This window comes from Electrona antarctica, assembly GCF_951216825.1.
Source record: "Electrona antarctica genome assembly, chromosome: 6".
NCBI classification, from domain to species: Eukaryota; Metazoa; Chordata; class Actinopteri; order Myctophiformes; family Myctophidae; genus Electrona; species Electrona antarctica.
Window position 1 is genome coordinate 24,825,870 of NC_136811.1, and position 27,557 is coordinate 24,853,426.

General features: G+C 40.4%; 1 protein-coding gene across 5 annotated transcripts in view; it reads right to left on the bottom strand.

The window, feature by feature from the left end:
• Nucleotides 1-4,615: 4,615 nt before the first annotated feature.
• The window catches only part of LOC306924832 (growth factor receptor-bound protein 10-like), a 111,225-nt gene continuing 88,283 nt past the window's right edge, over nucleotides 4,616-27,557 (bottom strand). For 4 of the 5 annotated variants that reach the window (XM_079503492.1, XM_079503490.1, XM_079503491.1 and 1 more), the window contains exons 6-17: nucleotides 22,961-23,117; nucleotides 16,242-16,357; nucleotides 15,082-15,156; nucleotides 11,815-11,952; nucleotides 11,565-11,675; nucleotides 10,832-10,930; nucleotides 9,708-9,785; nucleotides 9,360-9,476; nucleotides 8,953-9,019; nucleotides 8,684-8,771; nucleotides 7,734-7,827; nucleotides 4,616-7,426 (exon numbers count right to left, since the gene is read on the bottom strand). In XM_079503492.1, the coding sequence (XP_079359618.1) occupies nucleotides 7,280-7,426; nucleotides 7,734-7,827; nucleotides 8,684-8,771; nucleotides 8,953-9,019; nucleotides 9,360-9,476; nucleotides 9,708-9,785; nucleotides 10,832-10,930; nucleotides 11,565-11,675; nucleotides 11,815-11,952; nucleotides 15,082-15,156; nucleotides 16,242-16,357; nucleotides 22,961-23,117 (1,287 nt within the window). In that variant the 3' untranslated portion in view covers nucleotides 4,616-7,279. The remainder of the gene's footprint in view (nucleotides 7,427-7,733; nucleotides 7,828-8,683; nucleotides 8,772-8,952; nucleotides 9,020-9,359; nucleotides 9,477-9,707; nucleotides 9,786-10,831; nucleotides 10,931-11,564; nucleotides 11,676-11,814; nucleotides 11,953-15,081; nucleotides 15,157-16,241; nucleotides 16,358-22,960; nucleotides 23,118-27,557) is intronic. The other variant, XM_079503493.1, reaches the window with a different exon arrangement.

A 27,557-nucleotide genomic window follows, 5' to 3' on the forward strand; every position in this document is an offset into this window, starting at 1 on the left:
ACAAAACTTTGATTGATGCAACGTTTTGGTCGCTCTCACCTTCATCAGGCATGAATCAAGGTCCCTGTAGAGGACCACATTTCTGATGTGGTCCATCCATGTGAGTGCCATTCGTATAGTTTTAATTCCAATTGGATGCTATAATGGATGCTATAATTCTACAATTAAAAATGTTCCTTTAAACTTTGTCTCTTCTCTTGAAAGTATGTTGTGATGTATAAAGTTTGCTGTGTGCAATACATCAAAGACTAATATAATAGACTAGAATTCCTCATAGCTTCTATTCTGATGTCACATACGACATACCTTCATGTTTTGCGCTATGACAGACCACTTTGATCCATAGACCTTCATCAAGCGCCTTAATCCCTTATCCTGTAAAGACATCAAACAGCTATTAAACTAGAGTCCCACCCATTTGTTAGCTGATAAACTATTCTACTGTATGGGATTTATTTGTGTGTATATTTTTGACTTAGGATACATGAAAGATGAATGCTTAATTCTACAGGTGTGTATTGGTATGATAAATGAAGGAAAACAATAAAGGTTTATATTGTTTATTGGAAATTCTGTCACCTATGGGGCTCTCTTGCATTTCTCCTGTTTCATTCTGTGTTTCCCTAACTCTCCAGCAGATGTCCCCAGTAGCTACACAATGTGTAGCCTACTGTCAGACACTAGACTGCATATATTAATAATTAATTTGGTATTGGGTAATCTAGTAATTAATACGGTAGATTCCGTTCTTACCTCCTGCTTGGTCCATGTCATCTCCCTGGATAACAAGACATTATTATTATTATTATTATAGGCTTATCACACACTTCATGGTATGCGTCATTTCAAAACCGGATCAGTTTATACTACTAGGCCTAGCTGGATCTGAAAGTTTACAGCGCGAGCTTCCACGATTTTCGTATTTTGGGGTGAAAGTGAAACAAAGAGAAAATGTTTGAAAGTGTTCGCGATTGGCATCCCCTACTGGCTACTCCCCTGGCTGTGAGAAACCCTGTCTTAATTAGTGTCTTCAAACACTCTATAGTTGATCACGTCACGATCATAATCAATTGATCAGATCTAATGTTAGACTAATGACGCACTTACCGGAGGATACTCTCTCTTGACTTGGTGCGGCTCATAATCTGTGATCAAACACAAGTACATTCAATAAATCAAGCATCAGTCTTTTAAACATCATAAACAACCATAAGTTCATGGTAACAAAAATTATAGGCCTAATAATAATAATACTACTACAGTGGCGAAATATAAATCGGGGTTAACGACGTTAGCATGTTAGCTACTACAGCTAAACGGCTGCGTTTGTTTCACATAAACAACATCATCAATAAATACATGCATAAAAACAGGGCAGGCTACATATATTTCTTTCGATTCTAGGAGCACTGGAGCAGAGTACTGCTACAGAAAGGTATTTTGGTAAGAAGATAGCTGTATATCTTACAGCTGATGACGTGTCAGCTAATAAAATAAGATAGATTTATTAAATTAGATACATTTTAAACTCAGCGATATTATTTAAATCCCGGAGCTGCCTGCATGTGCACGCGGACCTTCCTCTGATTGGCTGCAGGATAGGTGACGTCACAATCGACAGTTGATTTTCAGATGTGATAAATAATAAAATATTAAAGACATTTGCATGAGTTTTACTGATGAAAGTGGTTCGCAAAAGCTTGCATACAAACGACTGCAGGATTGTGTTAAAGAATGGAATCCCATTTATATGTATGCTGTTTATATTGATACAGCAGTACAAATGATTTGTTACTCACTCCCAGGCTCCCAGCTACTATGAAATAATTGTTGAAATAACCAGCGATTTCTTGCTAGGAAAAGAAAAATCACCTAGCCAAGGTCCCTCCTAGAAAAGGACAAAATAAGACTCCATTTTATAGCAATGTATTAATGTTTTATTCTAATTACAATAAACAGAATATATCAGTCCCTTATTTGTACAAAAATACCTGAAAAGGTTACAATTAAGATTTATAAGCCATTCAGCTATTTACAGATTGAAGCAAAGCACATTATGAATACAGGAGCTTTCTCTTACAAAAAGAGATAACAAGTTACTGTTTTCTTTTTTGCATTCCCTGAAATACATAATAGTTTATATTTCTATATATAGATATATTTTTTACTTTACTCATTTTTACAGCCACTGTATCTTGCATTGTGACAATGTTATGCAAATGCACAAGAGTCAAGATGATAATCAATCATTCTATCATTGCAGGGTTGTTGCCAATTCACTTTCAATTCAGAAAACAAATTGAAACTGCAATTTAATAACTGAAATCAGAACATATCAATGTTTTCACCAGTTTGAATATGAGAAACATTTTGAGTCACACATATAGTAGGTTATGTGCATTAATCAAGTACTTAATAAGTCTAACTGATACTTCGTAGTTTGACAGTGTTGCTCGCAGAAAGAAACATATTTTCTACTATCACAATGTAATCAGTCACACCTTTGTAGTTTAAAAAAATGTATTTTTGGAGAGTGACACTGTCACACAACGTAATATAAATCAGGCTATCAATTGCGAGTGTTTCAACCTCAAACCCCGGTTCAAAACAACAGCAAGGGAGAGTCAATTGTCCCCTCTGAACGGTAGCTGTGTGTTGGTCATTCGGTCCATACATCAAGTCAGGTTAGTGCAGAGAATTGCCAAATCTATCTAAGTTGTGTGGCGATGTGTGACACCGTCATACAACAAAGTATAAATGAGGCTAAAGAGGAATTATCAGAGGCACCTGATGTGGTTATGGTTGCCTGGCTACCCAAACTGACATTTTGCACTATTGGCCATTACCTATAACGTTTTATGTTCTTGCTTGGTACATTTTGGGTGTAACTGTAAGGTACTGTTTGTACAGTAGGTCACAATTCGAAACCAATTAGTCATTTAGATGTTTTAGGTCTGAGCCTGATTCATTCTCAAATGTAATGCCATTGGGATCAGAGTTTGAATTAAGCTTAGGTATCCAGGCAAGTATTTTAGGCTTCTTTAAAAACACTTTTGACCCAGGAAGTGAGAACCATACTGTGCTGTAAGTAGACTGAATCCACTTAAATTGCTGCAAGGATCATTTTCAAGTAAACTAATCATAAAAATCAATGATGGTTCAGCTAAAGGAGAAATGTCTGTTGTTACATCTCCCATCTAAATAAAAACAAACTAAACAATATTAATTAATCCACCAATGTACTGTACATAAAAGTCATAGAGATCTGATGGACCAGTAGTTTTCAACATGCCCCAATTCAACCCTGAGCAACCCAGATACATTCATTTCTTTTAATGTAAAATGTATACCCAAATCCCCTGATTTATTGTTCATCTCTTAATGGCTTGCATGTCATGGACTGTGATTGATGTAAATGGCAAATGGCTCTTAGAAGTTAAAATGCAAGTATGTTGTATATTTCAAGGGGTGTTTGGGAGAAAAACAAAACAAAAAATGGTCACTGTCTGCTTGATTTGAGTTAACTGGAAACCTAGCATTCGTATTATAGGGGCGAACATTTGGCCAACATACTGTAGACAATATAGTCCTGGGGGATTCCGGTCAACCAAGTACAGTACAGTATAGGGTTTAAGTGGTTAAACATCCACTGGCTGAATCCACCTACCTATACTTGCTGATATTTGCTGCCATTCACTTCAATTAGAAAAAAGAAATAGAGGAACAGTTTGTAAATGGAAATTAGTTGACTATCTCAATATAAGGTCGCAGAAATAGCTATCATCACAAATTCAGTGACATCTGTCTTAACAGGACTTTCATCAAATACTAATATATGCCCTTATTAAAATCCAGATTCCTTCTATGAAACACATTTATATATTTTTGGGTTCTACATAATTCAATGTGCAATTTAATCTAAAATATACTAAATACAATGTCATCATTCTGTAGAAAGATGGGTCAATGTGGGGACTATTAATGATCAGTGATCAGATAAGTAACAACAAAATTGCATTTATGCAATGTTTTATACAACAGGGTGTTTCCCTGTTGTTTTTTAAGGGAGGATTATCCACTGAATTTATACACAACATTTACACAGCCAATACAATAGCTTTCATTGGTTACATAATTTATGCCCAATCGTAACTATAGCTATGCAAATTGTTCAAGGGTAAAATGCCTGAAACATAATATGGTCAGTGTAAAGTTACTATAACATATAAACGTATATTATTCTCTCTCCAAGGCAAGGCATCTTAAACTGTCTGGGGAACACCTTGAGAATTATAAGGCAAAGTAAAGAGAAGATTTGATGATATATGATCAACTGTGTGTACGTGTGAATTTGTTCTGTTTAAAGGGGCAGGATTTGTTGTGCCTGGCACCAATCACTTGATTGATTTGATATGACTTGTTAGAATGATGATTTGCATAATGAATGTGTGTAGTTCAACTGTTATAAGTACAGTACTATAGTTCGTTCATTGAATAGGGCATTTCCTAAATAAACTTTATCAGTTCTTTTTTTTTATCAACCATTCGATGAATCTGGGATCCTCCGAATGGGATCTTCAAAGATCTCCAAGAGAACATGTGTTTGGAGAACAGATAACAGAGAACAAATAACTATTTACTGTATAGATACAAATGCTTTTGGAAACCAATCTGTTACATGTGTCACAACAACATCCCCCAGGCAAATATTTGGAATGATGACCATGACTATGAATACCAGTGTGCTTTAAATCATCACTTCATAACAAGTGTTGATGGTGACAAAAGTATGTTTGAGTGATCAAACATAAAAAATAAACAAAATAAACACTATCAATAGATGCTGTGTCATTATAATAATAATTAATCAAACTGTTCAATCATTTCATGGTTATGACAAAAAGGAAACAGTACAGAACAGCGCTGAAGGTAAATAAAAGAAATAAAGAAATTTCAAGTAATCACTCACATCCAGATAAATAAATACATTTAGCTGAAACAATACTTAAAATGATTGAGTCATTGCATTTTAGTTAAATAATGGTGACTGTGCACAGAGTATCAATATAGTGTGGCTGTTATGTATCTCAAATGATTGATATAGCTTAAGACAACCCTCAAAATAAAATGATGGCTCTTATTAATGTGGCATCACAGGTAAATACATCTCTACATATCTGTTGGATAAAAAATAAAAACAAAACAAAAACAAAAACCAGCAAATGAACAATGAATAGACGCAGATCTAGTCCTGGAAAGTAATCTGGCAATATGAATGTGAAATGGTGTTTATCATTGCAGGAAAGTTATTCCTTGTGCAGACTATTGTAATTTGTTGTCTGAGAAACCAGTTCTCAAGATAGTCAAGGGAGGTCATTCTTGGGGTTGAAATCATATATCGGGATACCACTTTTATGAGAAATTGCAGAACATATCAGGCCTGCTTGGAGCATTAATTACAAATGTTACTGAATGTATGATACACTTTTTAGGCACTGTACAAATAGTGTCATTGAGCCACGCATGATCTGTTTGAAAGACCTTATTGTCAACAGGAAATCAACTATCTTGTCTCTAAATTGTTAAACCACACCTCAGTTCACAATTCTTCAGAAAGTTATAGTCCTAAAAAGTTAATTGAGACAGATTAACAGATTTGAGTTTGTACACTTTGAGCTTGTGTAGTTGGGTAAGAGTGTCCCTTATACTACAAGGGCATGCTAGTGGTTCTACCTCCTTGTGCTATGGTGAAGGGAAATATGCCAAATAATGACAAAATGTCCTGAATTATCTTATCATTGTCTTGCAACAAATAGCACCACACTTACTGTAGATTGACGGATAGCTACACAGGGCCAGTGGATCATCTTGTACATGAAACTGCACTTGTTAATGGGATCAGAGTAGCCTTGGATCAAGATTATCATCTAGATGTATTTTATCGAGTCTGACTTTTGCTTTCGTATCAGAAGTCAGACTCCATAAAATACATCTATGATAGATTGATCCAAGGCTAGTCTGGATGACTTTGTATTTGAAATGCATAAGCATTCTGTCGACTTTAATGAGTATAACAGAACTGAATATCCATTCCATAGTAATGCATAATGTACCGTGTGGTAGAATAACAAGCGGCGATAATCTTACTGTATATAGCTTGAGGAACCGAATACAACATGGTGCCATTTCTCCATTTTAACTCAGTGGATGAGGACGCCATGTTCTATTCAGTTTTGAATGGTGTACTCTGGGCCTGGCTTGACTAGAAAAACAAATTAAGGAAGTGGAGACAGATAAGAATAAGGAAAACAAATACTAATGCAAAAGCATTTTGGCAATGACACAAAATGTAATGATGAGAAAATGAAAAATAATTCTATTATCACAGATAAGCAGATGGACCCCTGTGACAGTCAAATCCTGTGTTGATCAGCAAGTGTTTCTTGAAGATTACATGCCATAATTACAAATTATTTCCATAGCTAGTATTGTTCCATGCTAGCTTGACAAGTCAATGGGTAAAAAAAAAGATAATCTCCCCTTGATGTTTCCAAACCTCAACTGTGGCTCTTCCTGTTGAAATCCAGCATGCCTTTACATGCCTGTGCCACTGGAGGGCAGTGGTGCCATGTCGTAGGTCAGTAACGTGACAGTGGAGAAATCAAGTGCTCCTCCCAGTAGGTTGAGACTTGAGTGCAAAACTAAGATGCTCAAATGTCCATCTATAGGCTGTGATGATTAGATCAAACAAAAACACGCCAGTTTGATCTGAAAAAAGTGGTCCAAACTAAAACACTGTACTGTTGATTGTCCAGTTGAAGGAAAAATGAAGAATTTAACTGTAGGATAAATTGTACTGATAAAAAAGAGAGTCCAAGCTTATTGTTGTGTATAAAGATTATGAAGGATCTTATGATGGCATAAGACAGCAGGTCCATCTCCTTAACTGTAGCTTTTCACGTCATATCCTGTTGTTCATCCCCTGATGGACATTTAGCACGGAAGCCTTGTGAAATGTGAAGTTGAGCGTCCCACACCTCAATGTCCAAGCAACCAACCAATGAATCAACCAACCACATGATTCAGCAGTCTCCGGTGGACTAACAATGAGAAAAACAAAACAAAAAAAACAACAGCAACAACAAAACATTAGTTCATTCACCAGCTTCTCAAAAAAAGATAAAAACAAAAGAACCAACCAACAGGCAAATTCTGTCGGAATTGTTTTGTTTTTAGGCAGAGTCAGGTCAAGTGATAGGAGTCATGGGATCAAACGGTGTCATAAGGCCACAATGGTGCAGGGGTGTCTGAGTTTGCAAGGCAGCACTCCTCTGTTGAGCTGGTAGAATTCCACCAGCTGGATCAGGTCGGTGAATTTAGTGGATCCGTCATCAAGACTGAAGAATATCTGACCGTCCTCTTCACACTTATTAAGGTGTAGCCATTCATAAAAAGACAGCCAACAGGGAGATGCCATGTTGTAAAAGAAAGGACAGAATGCGGTGAATAACAACATCTGATTCTCTGATTCTCACACACACACACACACACACACACACACACACACACACACACACACACACACACACACACACACACACACACACACACACACACACACACACACACACACACACACACACACACACACACACACACACACACACACACACACACACACACACACACACACACAATAATAATAAACGAAATACTATTCAAGAGATGCCTACCGGTAGTATCTGGAAATGCTTAATTTTCTGGTGATGGCACAGTGTGAGGACAAATGCCTTGGGGTTGCTTTGACTGACTCTCAGCAGAAACAATCTGTACAGAGAAAAGAAAAGGAGAACTTGAGGGAATGGTTCAAGTTACCCAATTAACCTCAACAGTTCAAATGAAGGTAAGAGGTAATTCAGACTGCGATTCTGTGATTCTTCTCCACAATGTTCTAATGCTTAATTTATACGACCGTCTACCACCCTCAAACTGCTGATCTACAAGCTACAATCTACAAGCATTGCAGATGCACCATGTGAGCTTGTAGGTCTGCTAATTTCGTCACTGCAAAAAGGAAACAATATTCATGACTGATGAGTGCATGGGACCTTGTATGTAATGGATCCAGATGTATATGTACACCATTATTTAGTGAGACGTGCACAGTGTATTGTGTGTTAATATTTACAATTAAAAGGCGCCAACAAAACCTCATGAATGTGTCTTACCCATCCACTTGTCCCTGCTGGTGGATCATAACCTCATGAATGTGTCTTACCCATCCACTTGTCCCTGCTGGTGGATCATAACCTCATGAATGTGTCTTACCCATCCACTTGTCCCTGCTGGTGGATCATACGATGGACAAAACCTCATGAATGTGTCTTACCCATCCACTTGTCCCTGCTGGTGGATCGTACGATGGACAAAACCTCATGAATGTGTCTTACCCATCCACTTGTCCCTGCTGGTGGATCATAACCTCATGAATGTGTCTTACCCATCCACTTGTCCCTGCTGGTGGATCATACGATGAACAAAACCTCATGAATGTGTCTTACCCATCCACTTGTCCCTGCTGGTGGATCATACGATGAACAAAACCTCATGAATGTGTCTTACCCATCCACTTGTCCCTGCTGGTGGATCATACGATGGACAAAACCTCATGAATGTGTCTTACCCATCCACTTGTCCCTGCTGGTGGATCATACGATGGGATTCCTCTCTGGTTATCCTGCCATGGAACCATAGCTGGGCTACGTGGATGACTGCAGGAATCAGACCAAGAATCTAGGTCAGCCACTGAATTGCTACATTTTGTATCTTACTATATGGAACAATGCGTCCTAATTTTAGAAGATGCTCTTGCTTTTTAAATAGTACAAAAATGTGGGTTACCAGAAAAAAGGTTTTGGGAAAACATGCTTAGTAAATGTGTATTTACCGTACCTGAGCTTAGTGAAGAATGGTGCAGCGGACTGTGACAGCCCAGGATATTCATTCTTTGACTCCTCTTCTGAGATAGAAGCCACAGGACAACACAACAGAGATTCATTCAAGATTGAGTATCAATCCGAGAAATTAGATCACAGTAGTTCTGCTGGTTCACAACCTTTTTCTTAATGCAAAATCTTATTTCAGCTCTAGTTGATGGTAGTACACCACTGTACTATACTGTAGCCAGGGTTCAAAAACACTTTCATGCCAAGGACCTTGGTCTCTAAAAAACTGAAAATAGCTAGAGCTGATCTATCATAGCTTGGCCCTCATCACACATCCACTCATTACTATGTTCTGACTACGATCAGCAGCAATGTTGTGTGGAGTTGGAGGTAAAAGGGTGGACAGCTACTCACCCTCCAGGCATTTCCCTCCTCCATGGCAGCACTCTGAGCCTCCACAGGGTTGTCAATCACCCTGCCTATCCTCCCTGAGAAATCCATGGCTACAAGTGAGTTCTCCGACACACTCCGCTAGTGGGCAACAGAGAGAGGCCACAGTTACACACAGTAGATTACATAAGGGAAATCCAAAATGCTGTAATGAATGCTGTATTTGTAAAAAATAAATAAATAACAATTATTATTCATTATTATTATTAGCCCATTATGCGATGCTCAGCCAATCACAGCGCAGAATGTGCAGATACGTGCAGATGATTGAGAGAGAGAGAGAGAGAGAGATGAGATTTACTTTTGTCTTACCACAGGTGTTGAGAAGTGTGATAATAAGGTTTTCCTCTGTTGGGGAATCTTATAGTTTTGATACAGTATTATCCCATACTGTGAACAAAAGGAGAACCATTGGTGAAACAAAAGACGAGATGCAATCAACCACATCCTTAAATAATACATAATCTAACTATTTGAAGTGACTTGTGTATATAACTGAAAACATTGTGCCAACTACAAACTGCTATGAGAGCCAGTAGTCTCGTATAGAGGTCATACACTTTTCCAGCGTGTCACCCAACTTGATTAACATCTTGCCCCATGAACTAGTCTTAACTCCGCCACGACCGCCAGTACTCTAGTCATGAGGGGACCATGTCTAACAGAAATAGACCCATCACCCAATTCAGGTCCCAACCTAGTTTATGAAATGTAATGTAAGTCAGTAATCAGTATAACATTGACTGATCAAGACAACACTCAAAAGGCAAAAAGAAAGGTAATCAAAAAGCTAAAAGAAAGGCACTCAAAAAGCTAAAGGTTGTGTCCCAAACAAGACCATTAGGGGTCTATGTTTGGACCACTGAATGTTTACCCCTCTTCATCAAACCTCTCTGTCAAAAATAGCCGACCTACAAGTAGCAACGTGACACATTTTCAGCTAGTAAATCAGCTATTATTTATTTTTCGCAACATAGGTATGCTAGGGTTCAAGTGGTTAACCCATTAAGACCTGAGGACCCGATTCTACAAATGTCTTCTAAATCATTTTTCAGTTTACTGAAATACTTTCATATCAAGGACCCCCAAAATGATATGTATTTGGCCGCAGAACCCATCTCAAAATAATTTATTCCAGGGACCCCCCAGAAGCAAAGATTTGAGTTAAAAACATTCACTGTGAAAGAATATATATTCAAAGATTTGCACCCGTTTTCACGATTTTTCTAAAAAAGCAGATCCACAAGCTCGTCGCACGGTACTCGAGCTTGTGGATCTGCTATTTTTCAACAGGTAAAGTTTAAAATAACGGTTACAATGGTAAAAGCTAAGGCAACACATATGCGTTCCAGTACTTAATGAGTTTCATTACACCAGAGAAGTTAGTGTGTTTCCACTGTGCTGAAGGTGTGGCATTGAGATGGACCACGCTGTACCTTGAAGAGACGGAAGGTGGTCATCCAGCAGGTCCTGCTCTGCTCATCCTCAGCACACAACATTCTCAGCTCCTTCAGCTCTGCAACACCTTTGTTGGGCTGTCAATCAACATAATAGCAGCCCGTCAGAACGACAACAATAGAGGGTATGCTTGCAACATCATCATCATATGTTACTGAGTGGCAAAAAACTACTTTCTGGCCTTGACAGCCCATACACATACATCCAAACAGAAAGTCCAATTTCGCCTGCAGTTCCAAATTAGACCAGTAGGCTCGGCGGCTTCAACGTTGGCCAGCCGTTCTGGGGGCTTGACTAGTACTGACTAACAACAACATTTAAACACTAAAACAATAAACAACAACAACAAAAGCGCTTACCCACAAGACTGTATAGACTGGGATAAAATAAATTGTATAATAACATAGCATTCAAGGTGCATTATGTTACTGTACTGTCAAAAGTCTGTGGTCTACGCATGGGACAGTAAGCTAAAACTAATTGAATTTGGGGGTACAATGTAATACCAGTTACATAATTAGAGAACAATATGAGGAAAATGGTCGCTGGTCTGTGTTGTAAAATTATGTTGCAATGAACAAGAATTTCAGCACACTGTCCCATTGTATATGTCTGGTGACGTGCTTTTAATTCAGCACACATGAGGCATACAGTATGTATCTAATGTCGTTAAGAACCAGCCTCATCTAGTGAAATATGTCGGAATCGTACCTTGATACAGAATCCGTATTCTGTGGGTGCACTGTGCTGTTTCTTGCCTGTGACGACAGTGAAGATGTTACTGTCCTCTATGTCTGCAAGTAACTGGAGATGCCTTGGCTCCTGAAAAAAAGAAATAGTATATGTCAGAACCTTACATCAAAGAAACACAGAATAATTATAGGAGCTCATTAAACAGTTTTTGACACTGAGGTATATTAATTTGTGATTAAAACACAATATAGATGTATAAAGAAGTCACCTTTGAAGTTCCTTTTGTAGAGCAGTAAAGCCCTGATCTTCGTAGGAACATGTAGAGCTTCTTCCATGACTTCCTGCCCACCTCCTTCACATACAGATACCCTTGGATCTCTGGACAGCCACTGGAGGATAGGAAGTTCTGAGAGGAGAGAAGGGAGGAGCCAATGCAAAGAGAGAGGTACCAGAAGGGAGAAAAGATAGGTTGGTCATTTTAGCATCTTGTACTTTTGTTACGGGTGATTTATTATTTAATCTTAATCTAAATGTCAATCTCTTGTAAGACCCAAAATAGATACAGTTGGAGGCCATCGATATTGTCCTTTTCTTTTTGCTGAGGTTTGCGTGATCTGTGCAAAAGGACAGTTAACACATTTTGGGCGGGAACCCCTTTTGGTGTTTTAAACATTGTTATAATTTAGCTATTGAAAAATAGCAGATCTACAAGCTCATAGCGCGCCACCGAGTGGCGCGCTACGAGCTTGTAGGCCTGCTATTTTTGAAAAATCGTGAAAATATTTATTTCAGAAAACTGGAGGATTTAGAAGGATTTTTTTAATTGAGGTCAGGCCTAAATGGGTCAAATGATAAGGGACAATATCGGTGGCACCCAACTGTACAGGAAGATCCAAACTGATATAGGAAACATGGTAGCAATTGGATAGCAATTCAAAGTCACATTGAAACAATTTGTCATAACAAAAGTAACCTCACAATGTGACACATTGAGCTTGTATCTTGCACTCGTTTTGGAAAGATTCAAATGGATTCCCCATCTTAAATTTAATAAAACAGTGGCTGGTAATTCAGTGGTCCGAAAGCTCATACTGTACATTATATAAATAACAAACACATTGCGTTTCTTTAATGAAAGAGTATGGTCTTCTAGACCTGATCTATGTTAAAAGTACGTTTAGATTCTATTGTCATTTGGTACTATGGTACTAAGACTAAAATTGCCTTAGGGGGAGCGGGGGCCCCCAAGGCTATGGTAGGGGAAACACTAAATCATTCAGCGACATAAATGCAGTGTGAAAGTGCCTGGAATCATTCCAGGCAATTAATAAGGAGTGGCTGGTGAGAGAAGACAAAGCAGGGCTAGTGCTAGATTCACCAGATTGTCCTCCACCCTCTTAACTTACTTCTCCTTACTGGATGTGGAGCAGAATATAAGAACTTGGTTGATAATGCCACAGGCCGGGCGGCTAGTGTGTGGTGTATGCTCATCAAGGTGCCCTACAGAGTTCACAGGCTACTGTGTACATGCCACACACACAATAACAGGGCCATCACAACCCTCACAAAGGAAACGGCAAGAGCCTCAAGCCTGATTATTTATACTTTGTCGTGCCAAGTACCAAGACCGAGAGCAATCATCCATACTGGGACACACTGTGAGCTAGGGACCTGTCAACAATAATCAGGTGACATGAGAGATAATATAATATAGTCTGTCAGGTGGAAATCTCATATGTCGCAAAACTGTTACTTTCTCGATTAAATTAAAAAAATAGCAAAAGTAGCAGATCGAGAAGCTCAAAATGTGTCACTTGGTGGCACATTTCGAGCTTGTAGATGTGCTACTTTTGTGTGACGCTGTAGTGTGATCAAGTAGGGCATTAAGTTATAAAAAGAAAACACAAACAGTTTGGAAATGGAGATAAGAGTTTCCTGCCCGACAGCAACTATATGTTGAAAGACCCAGGACACCCTGTACAACAGGTTAAATACACTGACGCCACGGGTGCAACCCAAGATACAGTACACGTACAAGATCTCTCTCACCCTTAATAATCCGCCCATGGAATACATGTGTCATGGTGCTGATCTCTGCTGGGAGCATTAAAACAATTCCCAGGAGTTGAAAGTCTTGAATAATGTCCCATGTGACATGGTTGGAGGACGGGACATTTTTGGCCACTTTTGGAGCATTATGGGTTTCATGTGTCACAAAAACAGCTCACTAGGAAACTGAAGGCATCTTAAACCACTTACTAATCAGACAGACCGGAGTGCTGATTTGCTATTTTTGTCGAATATTCACCGCATATGGCAGGGTTCATATGGCAGGGTTCATGTGGCAGGGTTCATATGGCAGGGTTCATATGGCAGGGTTCATGTGGTTACATTTCGGGAAATGTCACACATCTTAGTGTTCATTTCCATTGCATCACCGCAGTCCCCCATTTTCTTGTCAGATGCAGATATGCAAGACCTGTTTGTCAAGGTATTATAACTTGTCATTTTGCATCCACAGAGAGTTCATCAGGCTGCATTCACACATTCAAGACACCTGTCTTGTGCCTGTCTGGTGTCTTGTCCGTGTTTAATGGCCGCTCCAATTCATATCCAATGGAAGGCACATGGTTTGACAAGACAGTCTTGTTTGTTTGATGGCTGTGTACCCCCCTTCCCCCCATCAAACAAGACTGTCCTGTCAAACCATGGAAATTAATTGGAGTGGCCATTGTATTTTTGAGCGGTGCCAAGCACTCCCAACAGTGAGTGAGTGTGTGTATGTGTGTGTTTTTTTTCTAGGTAAGACCTATTGGTCACACACAGCACCGCTCAGATAGTTTTTCACTCTGACAGCTCCATTACTGTATGTACATGATGTGACAGAAAGACACTGTGTGTAAACCTCTCAAGCTCTTCAAAATCCCATGAATCCTTTCTTCACACACACACACCCCCCCACACCCACACACCCACACACACACACACACACACACAGGTTGTCTGATTGCCTCCCAGTCTTAATTTTTCATATCTCTTGCACGATCTCTGCAAGCCCCAAGGCAGTGTACGAGGCGAGACGTTAGCGTGACACACATGTATGAATTTGTACTGTGCTAACATACAGTAGACAGGTAGGGCACTGTATGTTCTGTTTGTGATTGCTTAATTCCACTTGTCATACAAGTCAGGCCTGCGGTGCGTGCGCCGAGACAGTTATGTGTCAACAGAGGATCAACGGTAGTTATTACTCCAGGCCTGACGAGACATACTGTCGTCTAAGGGTCAAAAGTGAAGTATGTTAGCGTGATGATAGACAATGTGCCGCATGCTCGCTTCCAGGACTAATTTATACTTGTTTGACCGTGTGGCTCACTGGAAATAACTGAAATTCTGACAGCGACACAATCATGCGACGACGTGTAAATTAGCATTGAGGTGGAATGACTGTATAAGTGATGTAGGTGGGTGCAAAAGCGTGCTTAGGTGTGCAAGTTGTGCATGCTCACATGCTGCGTGTGGGTTCTCTGTGTACCTGTAGGAGCTGAGGTGGTGGAATCGTACCATTGGTTTCTTGGCACCATGCAACCATGTGCTCCGGGAAAAATGTCTGGTGAGAGAGACAGCGAGAATGTGCGCAAGAAAGAGAGGGAGGGAGGAAGAGAGAGGGAGAGAATGACAGATGGAAAGAAAGAGCATAAAGATATCTGCAATAACTCACTGACAAAAGAAGCACGCACAGTTATGAAGACACTAAAGTGCAATATTTCACAACAATAAAGAAAATGAACATAGACATAGAGACATTTTGACAAGGAACATTCCTTTTTTTTCATCCCTAAGCAAATTATATCCTCACTGTACTGTTAAACCCCTCCTTCTAAAGACCAGTCATCATTCGATCGAACTGACACCACATAAAACTGTCAGAAGTTTTACACAGTACAAAATGTCTTCCCCAACATTTAACCCATTAAAACCGAGAATGGTGTGGGACTCGTGGGAGTGTGTAATTTTAGATTATAGCGTTTGGCTATTCAAATATAGCAGATATACAAGCTCGTGCCACACCGTGACTATCTATTTTTGAACATTTCTTTTAAATCTTGAAAGTGTGAGAACTACTGATGTAGAAGACATTTGAAGAATCGGCCTCAGGTCTTAATGGGTAAAAAGGGATCTGCCGAGATCTGCCATTTGCTTTTGAAGAAATTAAATCCCAATAAAACACAATCTATAATTTTGCTGTCGCAGGAATAATATTGTCAATGATTCATTGAAAACACACACATGTCTAAGTAAAACTGCAAATACTGTTGTTGTGATGCTGGAACAAGATGCAACTTTTTCATGTGGTTTACCACACCAACACCATCAAAGCAAACCTATCAAATTGTATAAAAATGCTTTGCTTGTAGACAGTTTAACCACTTAAAACCTATGTAGTTCATTGGCTGTGGTCCCCCAGGGATCTATATACTTGGTCCCCTCCTTTTCCCCTCCTATAACAGTAAATCACTTCACTTAGTCTTTCACCAAATTCTCCTATTGTCACAGAAGGTTCGCCCGTTATGACATGACAAGAAACGCAACGCAACAGTGCTGATTCATATTAGAAGGACACAAGCAGGTGACATTATGAGTTTGTGAGAGACAATAGCATGCTAAAATGAATAAAAACAATCAAGCAAATACCAGGGGATTTTTGAAGAATTCATATTTGGCATAATTTTTTCTGAAGAGGAGTCTGCTGTCACTGCTCATGGAGGCTTGGACCTGAACCACCAGCTCATGGTCTTCTAGACATCGCTCTGAGAGAGAGAGAGAGAGAGAGAGAGAGAGAGAGAGAGAGAGAGAGAGAGAGAGAGAGAGAGAGAGAGAGAGAGAGAGAGAGAGAGGGACAGAGAGGGACAGAGACAGAGAGGGACACAGAGAGAGAGAGAAGGAAGAGAAAATAAATGACTTTTCTTCCCTACTTTTTGAGTGGTGCTAACCATTCCTACATGCAGCAATGTGTGTCTGTATGTAATCTATGTATGTCTGTCTCTATATGTATGTCTGAGCACGGAAGTACCTTTTGTTCACCACCAAGTGTAACTGGTGACACACACACACACACACACACACACACACACACACACACACACACACACACACACACACACACACACACACACACACACACACACACACACACACACACACACACACACACACACACACACACACACACACACACACACACACACACACACACCTATGAAAGAGTCACACAAAGTATCAACATTAGCAGATCTGCAAGCTCTATTTTTTTATTTTGAAAAATATGAGAAAAATGGAAGTCCCGCAAAGCGCACACTGACTTCACTTAACAGTAGCTTATTGGGCTAGCTCAGTAGCCTGATCAGTTGCACTGATTGCATGCTCCTATGCACCTGTCCCAGTAGGTGTGCATAAGGACTCCTCTCTACAGAATCGTTTCATGTCAACTCGTTAATAATATAAGAAATTAAAGAAATGCTTTGAATTGTTTTTTTATTAACCTATGTGAGCTATATCAAGAATATTAAGTCGGTTATTGATTCTAAATGTCAGTTTTGATATATTTTCAGTTAACTTCCCAGCCATACTATGATGTGTGTCAATATACATAAGAAACATTCCCATCCCCAGCACTCACATCCTGTATGTTTGAAGCTCAAAGTGAAACTAGCCTGACATTCTACTGTAAGCAAATGAGTCATTACCACTCACTTGAAACCAGATCTCCACATACTGTAGGCAGGGCCACTAGAAACTATGCAATGTTATATCACTGAGCAGTGTTAGTGAATGGGACCAGTAAGACAATGGGTTATAAGTATAAGGCGACTATAGCTCTGGTAATCAGAAGGTCACTCGGTTGCCTCCCGGCCCACTCAAGTATACATGTTGAAGTGCCCCTGAGCAGGACAGTTCTACCCAGCCATCAGCTGGGTGAAGCTGAAACTGCATTTCACACGGATTGTGACTGAATAATGTAGATATTTCAGCTATATCATTGTAGAATCAACAAGTGCACTGAAATAGGATGGTCAGAGTCAGAGATGAGATTAAATCTAACCTTAAATGCAATGTGTTCAACACACCAGCTACCATTGGCCACCACACATGGCAGAGGGACATCAAATGGAGTCTGTTACAGTGGACATTAGTAGATTTAGTACATTCAAGTAGACTCCATTAAAAAGGTTTCAGTCTTTGAGAATCAAAGGAAAAATGACTCAACAGGCATCTACATACCGTTATGGACTGATGGATGATTGGTATTCTCTGTGACGCACAAAGTGTAATTCTAGTCATCTTTGGTGAGAGTCGTCTCTCTAAATCAGATGTGCATTTTGTAATTATCTGCACGTCTTGTGTGGGCCGATACCGCTTTTTATTCTGACGTGAGAGCGAGCAGCTTGAGATGCAATATAAACTTCAGATAAAGCTGACATTAATCCATTGATACCTGGAACGCATCCATGTCACGTTAGCGTTAGCGTTTTAAACATTATGTTATAATTTAGCTATTGAAAAATAGCAGATCTACAAGCTCATAGCGCGCCACCGAGTGGCGCGCTATGAACTTGTAGGTCTGCTATTTTTGAAAAATCGTTAAAATGTGCCTCAAATCTTTCCGAAAATTGTCATGATTTAGAAAACTTTTTTTTTTTTTAAATTTCGACGTCAGGCCTGAATGGGTTAAAGTACTATATCTCACCTCATTATCTCAACTTCATCGGTCTGATTTATACTTTGTTGTGCACCAATCTCCGCAGCAAATATAACCGATCAACACGCTCACACCCCGTCGCAATGTGACACATTGTGATCTTGTAGATCAGCTAGTTTCGCTGCGCAAGACCCGGCAAACAAAATATAAATCAATCCTATCATTGTCACGACTCCCAGTTTTCTCTGTCTCTCTCTTTCATCCCGTCGCCTCTCTCAGATGATTCATTGTCATGCGTGACCATGACTCACCCTGGCATCACCGGCTAACTGTCCCATGGTCTCGTTAACCTTCCGCCGGCTGACAAAAATGGGGTCAATGTCACTTATCTCAAACAGCGATCTCACCCCATTCAAAGGCAATGCTGAGAGCAGGCAGCTATCAATGGGAATAGGCTTCTTTATTCAAACACGGTGTTGTTCTGGTTTCTCTGAATCTTCTATTCTGGACATCCATCCACCCACATGCACAGAATATACATCATTCACCAAATGCAAATTTGCAACATATCCATGCACATATCAAGCACACACACCATGCACATACTGTAAGCACACATTCTACCAAGCAAGCATGTGTTTCAAAGTAAACAGATATGTAAACATAGACATGCAAATGCCTGTTCTTACTTACACGAGCGCACGCACGCACACACACACAAGAGCAAATAGAGACTTGTAAAGTAAATATAAAAATAAATGATCCGAGACCAGCAGATGCCATTTGAGTACAGGTGTGCCACAACAATTATATTATAACGGAGTTGCTCTCGGCCAAAAATGATGTCATTGACGGTGAATGGGTTCAACTGCACTTGGCAGCATCATGTTGGCAAAGGCGATGAGAAATGTAATCAGATCATGACGGATGATGAAATATTAACTAAGTGATTTGGGAGCCGTCCATTGAGAAGTGCGATTTACTTTCCTACAAGTTCCCACAAGTTGAAACTACATCTGACCAAATCAGGGCTCCTTTGTGGGTTTAGCAAAATAATTCTTAACAACAGGGGCGGCAGTGGCTCAGGGGTAGAGTGGCTGGATGGTAACCGCAAGGTTGCCAGTTTGAACCCGGGCTCCCCCAGAGTTAGTGTCCAAGTGTCCTTGGGCAAGACAGTGAACCCCTAATTGCTCCTGATGTGCTGGTTGGTGCCTTGCATGGTTTCCGCTGCCATCAGTGTATGAATGCGTGTCTGAATGTAATGCACAATTTATGTAAAGCGCCTTGGATAAAGACACTATATAAATGCACCATTTACCATTTAACAGTGAAAATTCTTTGTAAGACATATCGTTGCTGTCGGGTAGAAACCTTGCATCTCAATATTTCATGCTTTATGTTTTTCATGAATTCATTTTATACTTCCTGGTATGCCAGTGTCTGTAGATGTAGAACTATTTTAACATTTATGAAAAGAGTTTGTGACAAGAGCTTAATATTAAGTACATTTGAGACATTTCCTGAAAAAAATACCAGTTATGGACATACAAGGTTTCCTCCGGATATCAAGGTCGAATGAAACCTAGTGTACTTTATACAGTAGGTAGCAAAAACAGCTTTTTCACATTTTTCCCCATTTCACACTTTTTGTGTTTTACAGTACCACTGGACATGTTTCTATGAAAAGCCACTAAGCAACGCCCCCTTCTCTCCCACATCTGTTAAAATGTACAGACATGAGCACAGACCCAACTTGTCTTCCATAAGTGCTTTATAATCGCACTCTCCTAAGGGGGAGGTTGAGTTTTCTAAAGTTCAGCTAGCCACAGTTTTCCAAACCTCCTGTTATACTGCCAAGTTTAATACGAAGTCACCCTGATAGAAATCCAAGGCACTCTCTTATATAAAAAAGAGCCAATTATTATCTTCTTTTTTTAAACTATAATCTCTCTTGAATGGAACGCTGCCATTTTTATTATTTCAGTGCCACATTGTAAATGGTGCATTTATATAACTTTCCCCAAAGCACTTTACTGCCTCCCTACCTTCAAAACCGACCTGAAAACCCACCTGTTCATAATAGCATTGCCGAGTTGACTTTGATTTAAACTTTGTGTTTTATTGTTTTTAATGATTATCTTTTACTCCTTTATCTATTTCCTAATAAAGTGGAATAAAGAAAAGCGCTATATAAATCCCTGATATTATTATTATAATTATTATTATTATTATGCATTGTATGCACACACTGACGGCAAAGGCAACCGTGCAAGTTACCAACCTGCTCATCCATCGGAAGCAGTTAGCGGTTAATTGTCTTGCTCAACAACAATTTGAAACAAAGCCAACAGGAGCCAGAAATTGAACCAGGAATCTTTCGATTGCCAAGCGGCCGCTCCAAATCCTGAGCCACTGGTACATTGTGTGCAAAGACATTTTCAAGATGTGCCCATACAGTATATTATAGCATTGATTTTGTTTTACTTCTTTTGTATTATATTACTATACTAGAGTCTATAATGCTGTATCTGAAACAATACCCTGACAATATTACTTCTTTTGTATTATATTACTATACTAGAGTCTATAATGCTGTATCTGAAACAATACCCTGACAATATTCAGACAAAATGTTGCAATAAGGACGTCATACTCAATTTGACATACTAGATTCTTACAAAAAGTGTTTGGCTCAATTGAAATAGAATTGTGATTCTGCTTCATTCAAAGTAATTGGCAGTTGCACCATTTAAAACCATTCTAACCAAATGGAATGCTCTGGACAGAACAGAATATTATTCGCCTTCTCCACATCCACTCACAGCCATTCTAACACTTTTGCATCACATTAGGCCTATTACAACCTCCAGGTCTGGACCGGGCATTGTCTTTATGCTGCAATGAGAGCTTCTATTTTGGGTTAGGTGATGTCAGTGGCGCTGGCCGCTGCTGAACAAAGAGCCTCTAACATAACAGATAGCCTTTTAAAATTTTCATCAATCATCTCCATCACCTTCTCCCCTCTCTCTGACGTGTCAATTACACTAGCGGATCAATAACATTACACCTTCTGTGATACCGAGGAGACTAGAGGTCAGCAGAGATTTTGTTACAGCTTTCAATCCGTCTCATCCTCCATCTCCCTCGTGTGTTACTTTCTGTTCCCTGACTTCATCTTCATCTGTTCCTTTATGCTGCCTTCCCATTTCATTATCACACCCACACTGACCGTCATTATTTCCCTCCCTCTCCAACTTATTGTTTGGTATAGTGGTCTCACAAATTAAGCATACCTCCTTTTGTGTCAAATAAAAGCAGGAACACTTAACCTTTTTTATATTGCCAATCTACAAGCTAACAAATGATTCTATTTGCAATGTATTTTTTCACCTACAATGACCAAATGTCCCAAAATCGGACGTCAATGTTAAAGTGGTTAATCAGTGCTCATATTCCACTGATCACTGTCTGTTCGTTCATGCACCAGTTAAGTTAGCAGATCAATAACGTCATCGGTCTGAAGAACAAGCTTTCTCTGCTACAAAGAAAAGCATGTATGCTCTGTATTCTGCAAGAATTGTCATTTCACCAACATTATAGTTAGATATACATGTGTATGACACACACACACACACACACACACACACACACACACACACACACACACACACACACACACACACACACACACACACACACACACACACACACACACACACACACACACACACACACACACACACACACTAAAGTACAGGACATTATAATGACACACATATAAGCACATTTGCTCTGCCTCTATTTTCAAGCATATTACTCCTAAGCCAACATCATTGTGATTTGCTTGATCATGATGCTTAACCCTTTCAGCGCTATCATTTATTGAAAAGCATTTTTTTAATTTGAGCTCTTATTTTGAAAAGCCGCCATTTCCGCTTCACTAGCAGTAGTCCTAAGTTAGGAATTTACACAGAGTTGGGCCGGCCATCTGGGACAAGGAATAGGAGATACAGGCGATTGAAAGAAATGGATAGAATGGATTATTATGGCGATGCCGATCTAAGATGGGCGATCCAGTGCTGTGCTAACAACACAGCTAGCTAACCTAACGTGAGTAGCATTTTGGCTCAAGCAATCGAACGCACTATAAAAGCACAATTGCCGAAGGGCTTCGGCAATGGCGTTAAGTGTTAGTATCAAAATTAGGCTTCAATTGACAAAAGGTTTTCGGCAATGGCGCTAAAAGTATTAACAGTTTACGCGTACTATATGTGAATGTGTGTGCCTATGTGAATATTGTGTACTGTCCATAATGTGTATGCATACTGTACATGCCCACATACTTGATGACTACATGCCTCTGTGACATTTGCCCCTATTATTTGTCAAAGCATGTGGGAATGCCTTGTTGGCATGTGTCCTGAATGTCTCAGCCCATCCATCCGCAGGCACCGCAACAATAGCATGCACGTACTGTAAGTACGCATGGGTGTTTGTATATATGAGTGTGGGTACATGTACAGTACATGTACAGTACATGTACAGTACATGTATGTGTTTCTGTGCATGTATGTGTTCTTTTTTTGCGTTTCTCCTTTTGGGTATACACAGTAGAATCTTTGGTGTCAATTCATCCATTTGTAACTCCGAGAGTGTAATGTATTGGGTTACATTTGAACACTCTCAAAGTGTTGCGTGGGTATTTGCCACTTACCTAACCCTAGCAGCGGGTGGTGCTCAACAAGTGTCCAACTGTTGTCGTCCACACAATGGCTTTTATAGACTAGGAGCTGGCACAGGTCCCTGACAGTCATGTCTGCTGGGATCTCCACAACTTTACCCATGCCGTCTTCACTGAAGATCTTCACAATCTGTGCACAAATGAAAAAGATGCTCATTTTAAGCGTGGATAATGGATAAAAGTGACTCATCATTTGAGGAACACACACACACACACACACACAGCAGGGAGACAGCGAGATTATGAGACTGTATCGATCGGAAAGGATAGGGGAAAAGAAAAAGTCCTTTAAAGATGGACTTACAGTGGAACCCTACAGCCAAACTGTGAAAGAAATCATTTAAGATATAGCATTTTCCAAAACACAGCCCAATGGGTGGGTATAGTCAGCAATTATCTTCAAAGGCTAGCATGGCATTTATCATATAGCAACCCATATATACTACAGCATAGACAGGCCTGTAATTATAGCACACAATAGAAAAGAACATACATTCAACACAATGTAGCAATTGTGGTGTTAGAAATCACAGACAAGGAGTTCTTTAAGTGCAACATATAGCTTAAGAAATATACTGTGTGACTGTGTGTTACAAGCATCTCCTGATGTGAACATGGTGCATACAGTAACTGTCTACATGGCTAATCACCACACTTCCAATTAAAGCTTAATATGAAAATGTATGACAACACCCACAGATAATGGAGTTGTAGTAGACCCTGTTTCACCTGTTTCCATTCTCCCTCTACTGTAGATGCATACATGAGGACACGTAAACACACACACACACACACACACACACATGCACACGCACACGCACACACCACTATGAAGTATTCAGGATAGCTAACTGTTGAGTCCTCAGTTATATTATACGCCCCTTCAACAGGATGACCCAGGAAATAGTTATTTCTATCTATATAACGTTGATCGCTGTGCGGTTATGGTTTGGGCCAAACGTACTCAAGTCTCAATAGATTGACAAATCACCAGCCAATCAACTAGTCCTCGCAATGTGGCTGTGCCAGAGCAAATAACTTACACCAGATGTGCAGTATACAAGGAATGGTCTGCATAAGAATCTAGAGCAGGTTGGTCAACGTACCTACCTACTAGCTATGCAAGAACCCCTGGTAGTGAACCTACACACAGATCTGGTCAACGTACCTACCTACTAGCTATACAGGAACCCCTGGTAGTGAACCTACACACAGATCTAGCCTACCTGAGTAACATTACACTGCCAGTTGAACAGTATCCCAGTCTACAACTGTGAACGCATCCACAATGGTCACAAGAACACAAGAAGCAAGGTTAACTTCTTGTCCCATATTCAGGTCCTTTTTTGCGCTCACCCTCACTCTTACATCTTGAAATAGACAAATTCCCTTTGACCTTCAGAAGAGAAATTATCCAAAATGTAACAATGACGACAGATATGAACTTGGACATGAAAGACAAAAGAAAGCAATAGAGAAGTAGATAGCGATAGAGAATGAGAGCAGTCTTACCTCCACGGCCTGCAGTAGGCAGCAGTCCGGGGAACACGAAGGCATTTTGTTGGAGTGAGCCTACCTCCCCAACGCACTCACACACTCTCCCACAGCCACAAATCCTTGTTCCACTCTCTTCTTCTCTTCTTTTGAAGAAAAACTCAAACGAAACTAAAATAAAATCCAATTCCCGTGAATGTAGACAGCTGACAGTCGTGCTACCTGTCACATAACCAAGAGTCTACTCTTTCAGCCTAATGGAATCCCCGAAACACTGTCTGAAAGCTCTGTGATACAGCCTAAAACTGTGTGTACAGACCACAGGACAGCCACAGATAGACAATGAGCGATCAGATGGCAGTAGGTACAGTACAGAGCTCTCAGTGCCGGTTGTGTCTGACAACTATCTTTCCCTCCCTCTCTCTCTCTCTCTCTCCCTCTCTCTCTGCCTGTCTCGCTCACAATGGGTTACAGCCTCAGCCACGGACTCCAAGGCACACTGAATCAAACCACACGCTCACCAACCAATCATAAGGCTGCAGCAGGCTGATGTAATCATTCCCACACAGACCCAGGCACACAGACACACAGAGACACACACAGGCGCATACACAGGCGCACACACACACACAGGCGCACACACACACACACACACACACGCGCGCGCGCGCGCACGCACACGCACGCACATGCGCAAACACGCACACACACAGACGCACAGTCATGCACAGACACAGCCAAGTTTTCCGGAGCTCTTGGAAGCTGTGCTTCAGATTGTTTCTGGGTTCATTTGAGAAGGGTGTGGGGCAGTGAGGAAGAGGAGGAGCAGAAGGGTGTGGGGCAGTGAGGAAGAGGAGGAGCAGAAGCTCTGTGCTTCAGATTGTTTCTGGGTTCATTTGAGAAGGGTGTGGGGCAGTGAGGAAGAGGAAGAGGAGGAGCAGAAGCCAGAAGAAAAAGAAGAAGAAGAAAAGCTTAAACAAATTAGAGTGAAAGAAAAGGTTCCTCTGACATTTTGCCACTTTTCTAACCTCTGAAATGTTCAGGTTTCAAGTGAGGGCTTGTTTCAATTTCTCTCTTTCTCTCTCTCTCCGAGCTCAGATCTCTGAGCTCAGATCTCATCCTCTGGCAGCAGTAACAATTCTCATAATAAACAAAATGAAACCAACCTGAAGCACTTGAACCCCCACCCTGCCATCCTGCTTCGTGCAATATATATGCTTCCTCCAAAGGAAACTAAAAACACGGAAAATTCAGCATATCGTCGCTGTCGGGCAGCAACCTTGTATCATCTCCATATTTCAACTTTTTAGATTTTAAATTAATGCCCTGCATCATCATACAAAAGTAGTGAAAATAGCTATAGATTTAAAAAAAAAAAACAGTTTTGGACATATAAGGTTAACACCCGACAGCTACGATATTTACCCGCCACCAACACACATGCATGCATACACACGCCCCCCCCACACACACACACAGTCACACACTTCTTTTTAACTCCGATATTTAATACGGCACTGGACAGACAATAGCCCTGACACACCCCGTCTGGGAGAAGCCGTCTTGTGTTGTGTCCTTGGAGGAGTTTCTTTTCTTTCATTTTGTTTCTTTCACTTTTACCTCTGAATGGACAGAGCGGCGCGCACTGTGCAAACAGACCTGGGCGAGAGGAGGGGGAGGCACGCACGCGAGCAAGGTGCAATCCTGGAATAAGCCGAGTTCCAGAGAAGAAGGGAGGAGGAAAACGAAACAGTGGTAAAAGTAGAGAGACATCTCAATTTATTCTAGGAGGAAACAGTGTGGGAGTCTGGTACGGGGGAGGGGTGAGAGAAGACGACAGCATGGGGTGGGGAGTTGAAAGAGATTAATAAGAGATATGAGAAGGAGGAAGAGTAATTGTGTGCCGGTTAGGCAAGAAAAAGTGTGTGTGTGTGTGTGTGTGTGTGTGTGTGTGTGCGTGCGTTTGCGGCATATGATACCAACTTTGCTATGTGTGTGTGTGGACAAGCACTGACCCACAAGTGTGCATAATTATGTGTGAGGAAAATGAGTGACAGAGGTGGAAAATGAGGGTCAAACAAAGTACACAGTAAAATCCTCAGTGTTGATTTATCCATTTGTAAGTAACTCACACTCAGAATTATACAATGTGGGAAGGAGGAGTCAGAAACTGTCTGGTGACACACTCCAGTAGTATGTGCACTATGAATGATTCCTACTGTTAACTACACAGTATCTAGCCTGCACAGCTGTCTCTCCCACCCCCTTACACACACACACACACACACACACACACACACACACACACACACACACACACACACACACACACACACACACACACACACACACACACACACACACACACACACACACACACACACACACACACACACACACACACACACACACACACACACACACACACACACACACACACACACACACACACACACACACACACACACACACGTCATGGTGACATAGCCAAAGGGAAATCCCCAGGCAACATGACAGGCTTCCTGCTCCCATACAGGGTCATCTTGAAGTTGAGGAAATTGTGATCAACCTTGTGATTTCATTATTATAAAGGCTCTTTGATAAAGAATTTCATTGGTTTGGTGGGATATGGGAAAATTAAAAAAAATAATAAAAAAAATAAAAAAATAAAAGAAAACAAGAATTCATACAATATGAATTAATAACCAGCTGCTGCCGTATATCTCCAGAATTGTGCTATGAAATAAATATCTGTGTAATGTGTGTGAAAACAACAACAGGATATGTCCAGGTGACTCTAGTGTAGCCTTAGCCTACTACAAATGTCTGCGATGCGTGTCGTCATGCCGTTCACGTTGATGCGTGTGGTTTATTTTCCACATGCCTGGTTGCTGGCGTCAATTTCCACATGGCTAGTATTATGTTGTGACTCTTCTTCATGGCGTGCAGACTATGGGATGTTATAGGTTGTTGCTGGAGACAAGGCAGCCAATAAGCAATCAGAAGTACTCGTCATTATGGTTGCCAGTGTTGCCAACTGTCGTGACAGAAATAAGCTAACCAACCTCCAAAAACC